The sequence below is a fragment of the Crocuta crocuta genome, unplaced genomic scaffold (genome assembly GCF_008692635.1).
Source record: "Crocuta crocuta isolate KB4526 unplaced genomic scaffold, BGI_CrCroc_1.0 scaffold25, whole genome shotgun sequence".
NCBI classification, from domain to species: domain Eukaryota; kingdom Metazoa; phylum Chordata; class Mammalia; order Carnivora; family Hyaenidae; genus Crocuta; species Crocuta crocuta.
Window position 1 is genome coordinate 3,043,148 of NW_027532015.1, and position 13,641 is coordinate 3,056,788.

Below are 13,641 nucleotides of genomic sequence, written 5' to 3' on the forward strand. Positions count from 1 at the left end.
CCAGGGTTCCCCCTTTTTGTTTTTCTCGTATTTTTTTAGTTTTGTGTTCCAGGATCATCATGATGAGCTCCTGGTCCTTCTTTTGCTTGGAGGATGATTCTGCAAAGACAAGAAAAGACACATTAAAAGCATTCCGCTCTCCAGAGTTATCCAGAATTTGAGATGGGCATTGGTTGTAAGTGAAAAAGGATTTAGGTCACGCCACATTTCCCAGCAATCCGTCCATTCATTTTTAAGCTGATCTTCTGCATATTGCTGCTGTTGACACAATGTCATATCTAAATTTTTTTGTACTGTCAGAGAGGTGGGAAGAAAAAAACACTCTGAAGATGTCTCTGGATGGCATCCCAAGCTTGGGTATGACGATAAGGAATGCCAGTCATGCAGATGTGCTGATAGTTAGGGTCCCAGGGCAGTTAGAGTGGAGGATCAAGGGGTGCCTGGGTGGCTCAGCTGGTTAAGCGTCCGACTTCGGCTCAGGTCATGATCTTACAGTTCGTGGGTTCGAGCCCCGCGTCGGGCTCTGTGCTAACAGTTAGCTCAGATCCTGGAGCCTGCTTCAGATTCTGTGTCTCCCTCTCTCTCTGACCTTTCCCTGCTCATGCTGTCTCTCTTTCTCTCTCCCTCTCTCTCTCAGAAATAAGTAAAACATTAAAAAAAATTTTTAGAGTGCAGGATCAAGGTCTCCTGTCTTTTTCCAAAAAACTCCACTGCAGCCTCAAGAGCCTCGAGGCGGGCCAAAACTTGTCTATCAGTGAAGTCCGACTTATAAATTCTTTGGTAGTGCTGACTACAAATTTATTAAGGACATGGGCTGTTTGTATAACATGACTCAGGCTGACTCCAGCTGTGATGGCAGAGGCGATAACACCCACTGCTGTTAGGATGCCCATCATTAACACGCCAACAAATCTCTTTTTTTCTTACAGCAGAGTGCCAGTGTTGAACAAGCTTGGAAAGCGCGCCTAGTCTTCATGGATGCATATAGGGTTCAGAGCTATTAACAGGAACCCAGGTTGAGATGCACTAAGTACCAGTAATAAGGAGATATTTAATTGGGTGATATGATCATTACTTATGCAGGACATAAACCAGCCCTGGGAGGTAGAGATTTTATAATTATTTTCTAGTTGTTGGATCTGTAAAGTGGAGGTAGAAAGAGAATGTAGGGAGAAGGGACACAAATAGTGGTCAAGGCAAATCGATCGTTGTGCAGGGAGGCCCAAGTTGGGTTAATATGTTGTTTTACATAAATCTCACCATGGCTAATAGTACGAGTGAAGAAGGGAAGACCTAGTTTCCAAAGATTAACAAGCCAAGATCCTTTTAATTTTCCTTTATGTGCAGAAATTATAAGGCCAGACAAGCCTCTGTATTTCCAAAAAATATTCTCCCTACTAAACTGGTCAAAGGATATGGTCTTATTAGGATATTTTGTTTCAAGATGTCCTGTAGGACCCCTGTCAATAATAGTCTAATTTCCCCAGTGAAGATTATGCTCAATCTCTCCATACAGGTTGTCAAGGAATATTATTCTAGGGGTAGTATGAACATTTGAGACTAGAGCAAGCTATAACATTAGGAGTGTGAGATATGTTTGTTTTTTGAGGTATATCAAAGCTCGTGGCTGAAAAGAAAGGTAAAATTGTCTGGCCTTGTAGAGATTTTGGGCTGCACATGCAATAGCCAGTTGGGTTTTAGTTTAAGACAAGTAGATAATTTGCTAAGTTAGTAACACACATAGGAGGTGCTGGAGGAAACCACCATTGAGGTCTTGACATCTAAAGCTAATGTTCTCGTTCAGTTTGGAAGGGCGGGTTAAGATTGGCTCCTTCCATGAACTCTGTGTCATTATTGCTAATAGGAATATCCCAGGCTAGGAGTGTTAAGCTGTCAAATATAGGTGGGTTAAGGAGATGAGCCCAATATGAATATTGAGCTTGGCCTGGACAAATGACAGCAAGGAGTATAATCAGGGTCACCCGAATTGAATTTCCATCAGTGATGGAGATCATGGACATCAGGTGTGAGTCAGGTGTGTATGCAATACGATTGTGTTGTAAGAGAATGCCAGACTGGTTAGACAGGTATTTAAGGCTTCCCCATGTTATATCAGAGGCAAAGATTTGCATTTGTGGAGCGGCTTCAGGATGAGGAGTCCACAAAGAGGCTTCTTCCATCTTGAAAAAGGGGGCCGGTGGCTGTTCACTCAGAGCCATTCTCTGGAAGTCTTGATTCTTTGGAAGATATCCTGAGGGTCTCCACCATGTCATGGTAAGGCTTCACCAACCGAGAGGGAATCCACAGAGGTCCAGAATCAGAAAGAACACAAGTATATCCTTGACCCAAGCTGAGAAGTTTAGTGGGCCCAGCCCGCGTGGGCCCCCCTTCAGGGGTTTTGAATAGCATGGTAGGGTGAGAAGGTTTATCTTATTTTGAAGAATGTCATTCAGCTGCAGTTAGTTCTTGAGGCGTAGATTTAAAAAGTTAAGACTAATCATAGTATGATCAAGAAGGGGCTGAGGTTCAGGGCACCTCGGTGTCTCAGTTGGTTAAGCGTCTGACTTTGGCTCAGGTCATGATCTCAATGCCCATGAGTTCAAGTCCCGTGTTGGGCTCTGTGCTGACAGCTCAGAGCCTGGAGCCTGCTTTGGATTCTGTGTCTCCTCTCTCTGCCCCTCCCCTGCTCGTGCTCTATCTCTCTCTCTCAAAAATATATAAACTGCAAAAAAAAAAAAAAAAGGAGAGAAAGAAAGAGCTGAGGTTGTAATGCAGACAACCAGAAGTATCTCTCCCTTTTTGTTTTTTTAACATGTTTTTGAGTATAATATATGCTCATTTTACAATTGTTTCACCTTGTGGATTATAAGGAATGAATAATTCCAACCAAGACGTGAGTAAAACAACATAAAAGTGAGTGTTGACCTGTTGTTTTACCTTTTTTGTTAAAATTATATTTACTTACTTCCTTTTTTATTACCTTTAACAAAAATGTATTTTTTCTATGGTTGTCATAGGATGCACTAATTTTATTTTGGCTCAGCAGTAACTTACATATTGATCATTGGCTGTCGTGGGAGGGGTCTAAAGGGCCAAAGTCAAGGTCCATTCCTCTGCCTTTTCTCAGCAATGCTCACATAAATATGTTTTAGCCACATGGATATCCATTGTGGCATACAATGGGCTAAGTTTAGTAAAATGGCTCCCATGTATCTTAGTAAAAACACTTCGTATATCATCCATCCTTCACATGGCAGAGGCATCCATTCCTCTGCTAAACAGGAACAACACAAATGAGGATTTGGGAGGCCGGTTGCAAGACTATTGCCATTATTTTCCCAGCCCTTGGATCAAAGGAGGAGGAATGTTAATCTTAACCCTGTGTTACTTTTAAAATCCATTTATTTTAACCTTAGTCCATCCTGACCACACAGGAAATTTCTTTTTAAAGATTTTCCTTCACAACCTTCTACAACTTTTCTTTGCCTTTAGATTCTGTCCCAAGCCATTTTTCTCCAAATAGCCAGTCTAATTTAGGACAAAATTACTTTCTTTTACCTTCAGCAAACAAAACAAAACAAAACAAAAAAACTCCATTTCTTATACTTTTCTTTCATATCTCCTACTTTTCTACATACAGAGTTGCTTTTCTTATTTTTATCAGTTTTAACTACATTTAGCAGATTTTTTAACTTTTAGAAACCTTAGTCTCTGGTGAAAACTAAGTAATGACCAATTGTGAGTTGTCTGTTACATCAGAAAATTTTTTAGGTGGTAGACTTATGAACCCATTAAGCATAAAGCATGGATTAGAATTTTTTTCATAAGAAGTCAGAAGCATAAACCAATGTTTAGTAAGCAATGCTTCAGCATTCCATTTGATTTGGAAGAGGCCCATATATCTGAAGAACTTTTTTTTTTTTTTTCTAGGAGAGAGAGAGAGACAGCGTGAGCAGAGGAGGGTCAGAGAGAGGGAGTCACAGACTGAAACAGGCTCCAGGCTCTGAGCTGGCAGTCAGCACAGAGCCCGATGCGGGGCTCGAACCCACGAACCGCGAGATCATGACCTAAGCGAAAGTTGGACGCTTAACCGACTAAGCCACCCAGGTGCCCCTGAAGAACTTAATTCAATTTATCATTTAAGCAAAATGTTAAAATTTTAGGTTACCAAAGATCCCGAAAGCTATCTTAACAAGTACCCATGAAAACTATGAGGCAGACAAAAGTTAACCATTACTTTGCTAATGTAAGTCATCCTTTTGCTAATAAATTGGAACAGAGATAAAATGAGCTTATTTGCCCTTTAGTAAACCGTAGAATAAAGTTTTATAATTAAAAAGACATGCCTGTCTTAAGAATATTTCATCTGTGTCCCCTTAAAAGTTTACCTTGTTAATTTTTTCCCATGGAACCAGTGAGGAAATCTGAAGTTTAAGGGGGTGGTTTTTTTTTTTTTGCTTTTTGACAATGTGGGGAGTCAGCTGCTTAACCGACTGAGCCATCCAGGCACCCCTCCTTTAATGATCTTATAAAGCAGCAACACATCTCCATCTTTTCAGCCCACAGTCCTGACATATGTACCTTCACATATAAATTCTTCTGTCCATTGGTAAGGTTGTGATGTTTAGGTTTTCAAAACAAAGATATTTTATTTCTAATAGAAATGAAAGGAGAAAAACTACAACTTGGAGATAAATGATTTATTGCCTCTCTCACAAATCATAATCAGCCTCAATCTCCCTCCTAATACACCATGTGATGACACTTGTTTTTCACAGTTTTATTCAAGTATAATTGAAGACAGTAAGCTGCACCTACTTCAAGCACACACTCCGATGAGCTTTGACACATGTACGCACCAGGGAGATCATCACCGCAATCAAAGCGTGAACGTATCTTACAGCTGCGAGCTAGTGTGCCCGCACTTCTTTGTGATCCTTCCCTCCCACGGCACCCTGGTACTCCAGGTTTCTCCACTCCGGCCGCCCGGAACATCACTATTCCCAGGTCTGTGCAGCTTGGAAATTCTTCTGCCTCATCTTTCCAGTGGTTCTTTCTCTGGCCTTGGATGGTTTCCTTACATGCACACACTTGACCAGCACTCAGGTGAGGGTTCAGGGGAACCCTCTGCAGACTTCCAGATCTCTTTCCCTCTAGCTGTCTCCCCTCTGGTACTCTGCCCTGGGGATCCCAGCCTCCTGGTCCCCTTAAAATTCTCAATTCCACTTTCTCTGCTCAGAGAGACTGCCAGGCTCCTTTTGGGTTCCACTCCCTGCCCTGCAGTTTGGAATCTCTCTCTGGGCAGGAATCCAGGGCAGTAAGAATGATCGCTGCCTTAGTGTCCCTTGTCCTGGGTCCTGCACTGCCTATTATCCGGTGTCCAAAGCTCTTTCTTTCTTTCTTTCTTTCTTTCTTTCTTTCTTTCTTCCTTCCTTCCTTCCTTCCTTCCTTCCTTCCTTCCTTTCTAAGTTTATTTATTTGAGGGGTGGTGAGGCAGAGAGAGGGAGAGAGAGAATCCCAAGCAGACTCCACACTGTCAGCGCAGCACCCAATGCAGGGCTCTATCTCACAAATCACAAGATCATGACCTGAGCCGAAATCAAGAGCCCGTCACTTAACCAACTGAGCTACCCAGACGCCCCTGCACATTGTTTCTTTTTTATTTTTTTCTGGATTTTTCATCTAAGTTTGGAGGATACATACACCCAACCCCTTTACTCTAATATGGCTGCGGCAGAAGTCAGAGCCTGTTTTGTTTTTGTTTTTACTGACAAATTCTTTATGACAAGCTCATATAAAACTTTCAACTGATATGAAGTCTTGTAAAGTAAAAAAGTGAGTATTCCCCTCCACTATTCATTCCCATCTCACACCACAGAAATAACCAGTGTCGATGGTAAAACACACTGTCATTTCCATTTTTCTCAAAAGGGCCCTCTTGTGAAGTTACAGAGGGGAAATCTTTGGCGGTGCTGGGAGGATTGGAAAGGAATGCTCCTGAGAAATGCTGACCCTGCCTCCTGTCCCTCATTATGTCCCCCATGGAACATGTGAGTTGGGTCTCATTCTATATTGACTTCCCTTTCACTGTCCCAAAGGCATGAGTGAGGGTCACATGTCCATCTTAAAATCTTTGTGAAAGTCATATGAATTCATGTACGTGAAAGTGTTTGGCAAACTCCGAAATCATTATAATTGTTAGTTAATATTATATTGCATTATCATACATGTTTATGTTTCATATTAATAATAATAATTACTATTATAGAAGATTTGATGCCGCCTTCAGGGTCCATTTTTATCACAAGTGAAAGGTTCTCTTTATCATAAACCTACTCACGCTCTCTGAGGTCTAAGGCAAAAGGAATGCTTATGTTGTCAAAGGTATCTAAGTGGCTTCAGTTGTGTGGGGTGGCTATCTCATAGGTAGAAAAACCAGCCGCCTAGGGTAGTATAGCCCAGACATAGCCTTTAGTGCTAAGAGGCCATTTTCTCAGCCTCAAAGTCATTCACATACACACCTTCATGAACTCTAGAAATTTCCTTTTTCATGGAATAGCAAGAAATATTGGGCTATATTGTCTGTTTTTTCTTTTGCATTTTTACCTTCTATTTCTATCTCCTTCTCTGTTCTAGATATGAAAGCAATGGGTTCCAAATATAAACTCTAAAATTAAAAATGTATAGGGGCGCCTGGGTGGCTCAGTCAGTTAAGCGTCTGACTTCGGCTCAGGTCATGATCTCACAGTCTGTGGGTTCGAGCCCGGCATCGGGCTCTGTGCTGACAGCTCCAGAGCCTGGAGCCTGCTTCAGATTCTGTATCTCCCTCTCTTACCCTCTCCTATTCACACTGTCTCTCTCTCTCTCAGAAATAAATAAAAGACATTTTTAAAAAATTAAATTTAATTAAATTTAAAATGTATATATATACACATGTATATATGTGTGTGTGTATATATATATACATTTATTTATATATGTCAGAAACTGCTATTTTCCTATCCAGTGTTTCTCTTTCCCTCATAAAAATACAGACATTGAACAATGTACAAATTACAATGTTCATGTATCCAGTCAAAAACTTCTGGACATGCTAAAAAGCAAGAAAATGTGATCCATCATCAGGAGAAAACTGAATCAAGAGAAAGAGATTCTGTCTGAAATAAGTAAGTTGTAGAGCAGTCGGCAGGCAGTTACAGCTCTCGGATGTGTTCTCCACTGGAATGGATTTTCATATACCTTCTTATGTCATTTAAAACACTACTGCTCAGTTTTGTAACTCCGGATGATGACAGATGCTGTGGTGATCAGTCAACAAAATCTATGTGTTGAATCATTATGTTGCACGCCTGAAGCTACGGTGTTCTACCTCACTCATACCTTGGCAAAGGAAAGGATTATCTGCGAGAGTTCATTCAATAAAAATAAATAAATAAATACAACACAACTCCACCAGATCGCACATGATCTAAGCTGGAAGGCCTCTCTATACGCTGAACAGAGACAACAGAGATAACTCCCCAGGTCCTCCTAATTGGCTGTGTTCAGATTTCCAGGTAGGTTTGTGGAAAACATAAGTGAACGTGACTGCTCGATTTTTAGATTTCTCAACAGCGTGGCCCGCCTTGTGCTACCCAAGTGCATCTGGGAAACCTAACATGCAAACAATGGGGGGCGGTGAAGGACTGAAGACTAGGGGTTCCCTGGTTCAAGTCCCTTTTCTAAAGCAAACCCCGAGGTCACAAGGATTTGAGCGTCCCCTTCGAGCTGACTGACACCGGAGCAGGTCTCGCTTGTTAACGAAGCTAACTTGTTCACGAAGCCGGCTGGGTCTCAGACACTCAAGCCCTGCCCGGACTTGGAGGGCTGCGGTCACCGAAGAACTCTCAGCGCGGCACCCCTACGAACCCGCCCTCCAGGTCTCTCTGCCGCGCGCTCCCTGCCGGGGAGGAGCCTGCGGAAGGGCGGAGGGGGGGGGNGCCCCGGCGGCCCGCGCCCCCCGCCTCCGGGCTCTGCTGCTACCTCTTCAACTGCACCGCCCGCGGCCGCAGCGTCTGCAAGTTCGCGCTGCACCGCGGCTACAGCAGCTACAGCCTCAGCCGCGCCCCGCAGCGGGGGCAGGGAGACCTGGGAGCCTCGCCTCCGATGGGTGAGCACCCCGCGGGAGGAGGGTGGGTCAGACCTCTCGGGCGCTGCGGCCTTCGCGCCTGTTGGGTGGCTGCGTCCGGGAGACCCGCTTAGGCAGTCCCGCCAAGCGAGAGACGGAACAGCTTCGTCCAAGTTAGTTTAGCTGGCGGGCATCCCGAAGAGTGGCTTTGGTTTCTTTGATGGACGGTTTCTGAGAAACCTTAGTAGATTAGGCAGAAGAGGGCACCGTGGGCTGCTTCCGGAATCTCTCCAGGATTGGGGAGGGAGGAGAAAAGCAAAGGGAAAAGCAGGTTATTTTAGGCTCGGGATTTTATAAGTCATGGTTTGTGTCAAGTAATGGCAAGAGCAAAATCTAATTAGATGCCGGATTGCTCATAGCACACCGGTTTCCTAGAGTCGTTCTCACGACTCATGATCCCATGTGTAGTGGTTTTCATCAGACAAAAACGGGAAGAGGAAACTTGGTGTCCGGTATTTTTGAAGTGGGTCCAACTGATTCCCATGAACTACGGGTCCCTTTTGTAGAGGGGGAAAGGAAGGGATTTGATTTTCGTTGAGGATGTGAAAGTTTAAGACATGTCCCTTTTCTTAAAGAGCTAATAATGATGTTTTTCCTTCTGTGGTTTTACTTCCTGCAGATGCTCTGAATGAGAGTCAAGGCACATACAGAAGGCACGCAAAAAAATTGTAGCAGTTGGAGATTAAGGCCATTGAGGGAATAAAACCTTGATTGGGCCCACGTGTGTTTGGCTATGTGTTTGACTCCACTCTGTTGCTCTGTGATTTATAATAACCCAAGAATGATATCATAGCAAGATTGAGGGTGGGGGTAGCCTCAGTTGCTTTGGAAATCTGGTGCCTCCCAAGACCTGAAGGTCCAAAGGCAAGGGCTGGGAAACCGTACCCACAGTGGCCCACCCCCCTACCCACCTGCACCTGAGCAGACATCAGAGGTAATCCTGTGACTGCTCAGCCTTGAGGCAGACATTGGGAAGAACACCAAAGTGTTCTCTCTGAAGTGGAGGCAGGAAGCACTCTCACATGGACCGCCCCCCCCAACCAACTGTCACTGAGCCTGCCCCATGGTGTTACCCGCACAGCCTTCCTCTTTGCCCAAACACAGACCGAAAAATCCCAGCAGCAAAGAAACAAAATCCCTTTCCCTTGTTCTGAATGCACATCTAGAAAAAAACCAATATGGCCACAGGAAGCTTTCTTATAAGCCAGGGGAGAGCAAAAGGAAAATAAACAAAGAATATGCTCGTGGAAATTTAAAAAAAAAGTTAGGTTTACTAGTAGAAGTTTCTGAGTTTGGGAATTCAATTATATAGATATTCAGGGGTGAAAACAGATGACCGCAGGGTTTGGTCCTCATTCTGGAAAACACTGTCAGGCTCAGCAACCAGGAAAGTAGAAGGGTGTAGCTCAGGCCCCAAGGCACCCTCATTCTCTGCAATGAGGGCAAAGGTTACCTACCCACATGCCCTCTGTTTGCCCTGCCCAGATGCTTAACCTCTTGAAGTTCTTTATGCTTCTGAAACTTCTAAGTTTTTCCTTCTTGAATTGTCTCTTTTTTCCTGACTTTTTTTTTAAGTTTTATTTATTTATTTTGAGAGAGAGCATGCACGAGTCTGGGAGGAAGAGAGGGAGAGAGAGAATCCCAAGTAGGCTCCATACTGTCAGCGCAGAGCCTGATGTGGGGCTTGATCTCACCACCTGTGAGATCATGACCTGAGCTGAAATAAACAGTCGGATGCTTAACCAACTGAGCCACCCAGGGACCCCTTTTTCTGACTTTTCTGAGCATACAGAGTTGGAAGCCAAAGGAGCATGAAAATGGATTAGAAAAGCTCTTGCAGAGAATTTGTTGGGGGGCCATTTGAGGTGAGTTAAGACACCATGAAGTAGTGAGGGGGCAGGTGGGATGGGATGGCACAGATTTATAGCAGAATCCATCAGCCGTGTTCGTTGCTGACGCTGATTGAGTTTGGTGTTAGGCATTCTTCTGGGGTCCTTAGACACATGAACTCATTCTTCTCACAACAGCCAAAGACCTGGGTTCTGTTATATTCCCCAATGTACCAGAAGGCTCGGGGAAAGTAACTTGCCCAGAGTCTCAATGCATGTGAGTTGCAGACTTGTGTCATACAAGTGTCTCACAGGAACCATGTGGCAGAGACCATTAAAATAGTCATTCATTCTTCTGGAATGTTTTTATAGGAAAGTGATCCATGCTAAAGAAGAAGTAGGAGCAAAAATATTTATTGTGGCATTATTTATAATGGTGAAACAAATTGATAATAAAGCAAATGCCCAATACTAGAGGTTAAAAATCAAAATGGACGGGGTACCTGGGTGGGTGAGTCGATTAAGCATCCTTCTTCAGCTCAGGTCCGGATCTCGTGGTTTGTGAGTTTGAGCCCCACATCAGGCTCTGTGCTGACAGCTCAGAGCCTGGAGTCTGTGTCAGATTCTGTCTCTCCTTCTCTTTCTCTGCCCTTCCCCCACTCACACACACACTCTCTCTCTCTCTCTCTCAAAAATAAACATTAATAAAATTTTAAAAAATCTAAATGACAACTGTGACATTTATATAGTAACATGGGCAGTACTAGAATATATGAATAAATATCAATAAATAGAATATATTAATAGGCTAAATCAGGATGGAAATTTGTATTTCCTGTAACTCGAATACACTTGGGTACCCCCACAGTATACTTAGAAAAATCTGAGCTGACATCGGAACTGACAGATTGATCATTTGTATCATCTTAGGCAACTTAGCCTCTAACTCATTTTTTCATGAGTCTGATGCAGGCGATAATACCTACCTCGGAGACTCATGAGAGTTGAGTGACATGGCTTACAAGCACTTAGCACTTATGCCACCCAATGAGTGGTACCTCTTATTAACATCAGCTCATATATAGAAAGACTATAACAGTACACACCAAAAATGATGATAATCAGAATAATTCTTTCCTGTCATGTTACAATTAAGAAGAACACACAATGAAAAAGGACGTCAAGAGTCCTTTCTAATTCCTCAACCTCTGCTATATCATTTGTGCCCATACAGTACAGATCTAGATTCCACAGCCTCCTCCTCGTCATTATAGCTCTGTTCACAGCATTGTGTTGTAAATCAGATTAGTTAACAGATCAGTAATATTATTCTTACCTGCATAAAATGCCACCTTGATATGCTTCATCAAAATTAGCATGAGTCTTATTCACCTCTACAGATCTTACCAAGTGTGTTTAGTTTTCAAAAGAAATCAATGTTTCCATAGTAGTTAGCATTGCTTTATTGTATTTTTATGATGAAAATGCAAATTTACCTTTGTCATGTTCTTTATCAGCAAGTCAAATAATTTTAAATGATAGCACACTCCTTTCCTCTTCTTCTTGTCACTTGTTTACTTTTAAGGCCTGTCTCTGGGTAGATAAACTCTGGCTTATTTTAAGATACATTATGCAGTATAACTTTCCTGGACTTGAACCGATGAAGGAATGTATCTCCCTTATTTCAGTTACAACAGTGATCAATATAGAGGATATGAGGATTTCATTGTGCTCATAAATCATATCTTAAAGCTCACCTAAGGAAAAGTGAACAACTAAAACAATGAATTGTTTTTTCTTCCAGGGGCAGTAGGATTAATTAGGTTGTAATATGTGGGATATTTCAAAACTTCCCTGATTTTTTTCCATCTTATCTTTGAGGGCNGGCGCCCCTAAAAATAAATTTTCATGCAAATAACTGCTAATTATAATGTATTACTGTGAATTATAAGATGCTTTCCAGATTTATAAAGTGGTAAACTATTGTGTAGAAAGCAATGGAAACTTCCAGAACCAAAAGAAAGATCTGTGTACCACTGTGTAAAATGGCCTATTAGTAATGAAATTGTCACCTCTCTCCTTACCTGGGAGAAGCAGATAAAGACATAAGACCCTGGGTCTTTGCTCAGAGGTGGAAAAAAGCAGAACAAATTTCTTCTTAGGCAAAGGATGCTTGTGTGGCTTATTTAAAAATGAGTTATTAGTCCTCATTCTTTTAAATGACTATAAAAATGGGACTCTTCTCAATAGACAAATGTAACCATTGGCAATAGCAAATGTACTTATTTCCTGTAAACATGCTCATAAAAAAAAAGCCGCCCCTTTTTGAGATGATCAGCAGCATTCTCATTCAGAAAAGCCACAGCTCTAAGAGCTGCCAGCCCCTTTTAGAAATTCTCTGTTTCTGGGTATTGGGAAGATTAGTAGAACAGAAGATAGGACTGGACCAGCCGGTCTCTGAGCATCTGAAAGGTCATGGTAACTTGTTGAAGGGTTTTTCTTAAGCATGGAAAGGACCCAATCAGATTAGAATTTCAGAAAAGTCATTTTAGCTGCAGTGCATCAAGAGTGACCCGGCTGTTGCCTAGTGAGAAATGAAGAGGATTGCTGCTAGCCTCAGACATCTGGCCCTGTGACATCTGAATAGGCTCTTAGGCGTTTGCTTAGGAAGCAACTGGGGCTTTGGAGGAAGGGAGCAGTGCCTCAGCCACATCATTCAGCGGAAGCTCAGGAGGAACACATCCAAGCCAGAATTTGCACAGAGCTTTGGCACTGGAGGAGGGGGGAAGTAGTCAATGCCAAACAGGATATATTTATAAGAACCTATAGATTTTTCCCCATTAATATTACTAAGTTTCTTTAAAATATATCAGGGTGCCTGAGTGGCTCAGTTGGTTAAGCATCCTACCCTTGGTTTTGGCTCAGGTCATGATCTCATGGTCGTGGGATCCACCTGCATCAGCTCCGCACCGGGTATGAGATCTGCTTAGGATCCTCTCTCCCTCTTCCTTCCCCTCTCCCCCACTCACATGTGCACGCTCTCTCCCTCTTTCTCTCTCTCAAAAAAAAAATATATGTATATATTTACATCTGTGTAAGCTTACTTATAACCTTAAATCAATAAAATATTCGTAACTGTGTACCTCAGAAATGTTTTCTGTATGCAGCTTCTCCTATCAGTCACAGCTGAAAGTGGCTACGAGTTATAGATTAGTTAGTGAATGTAGTTAACCTTAAATTATTTAGTACTATTCCAGATCGAAGGCAAACATATTTGTTTTGCTATCATACAGAAACGTGGTGTGCCAGATTCTGTCATAAAAATTAGTTGTTGGAAACTGTGCGTGTTTTCTATTTTCCTAGATGAAAAATTGTTCTCCAGAGAATTGCCAAGTTGAACTTTATGTGAATCTAAGAACTTGCCTTAACTTTCCAAATTTAATTTATTTCCTTTTTAAAAGCATTTTTTTAATGTTTACTTATTTTTGAGAGGAGAGAGAGAGAGAGAAAGAGATAGCACAAGCAGGGGAGGAGCAGAGAGAGACAGAGAGAGAGAGAGAGTGAGAGTGAGAGACAGAATCCGAAGCAGGCTCCAGGCTGTCAGCAGAGAGCCTGACGTGGGGCTCGAACTCACAAACCACATGA

At 42.5% G+C, this 13,641-nt stretch overlaps 1 protein-coding gene across 1 annotated transcript in view; it reads left to right on the forward strand.

Annotated features, from left to right (window-relative positions):
* LRP11 (LDL receptor related protein 11) overlaps positions 1–13,641 on the forward strand; it is a 63,901-nt gene that overhangs the window by 4,503 nt on the left and 45,757 nt on the right. The window contains exons 2-3 of the mRNA XM_077776154.1: positions 4,790–5,007; positions 7,823–8,149. Coding sequence (XP_077632280.1) covers positions 4,790–5,007; positions 7,823–8,149 — 545 coding nt within the window. The remainder of the gene's footprint in view (positions 1–4,789; positions 5,008–7,822; positions 8,150–13,641) is intronic.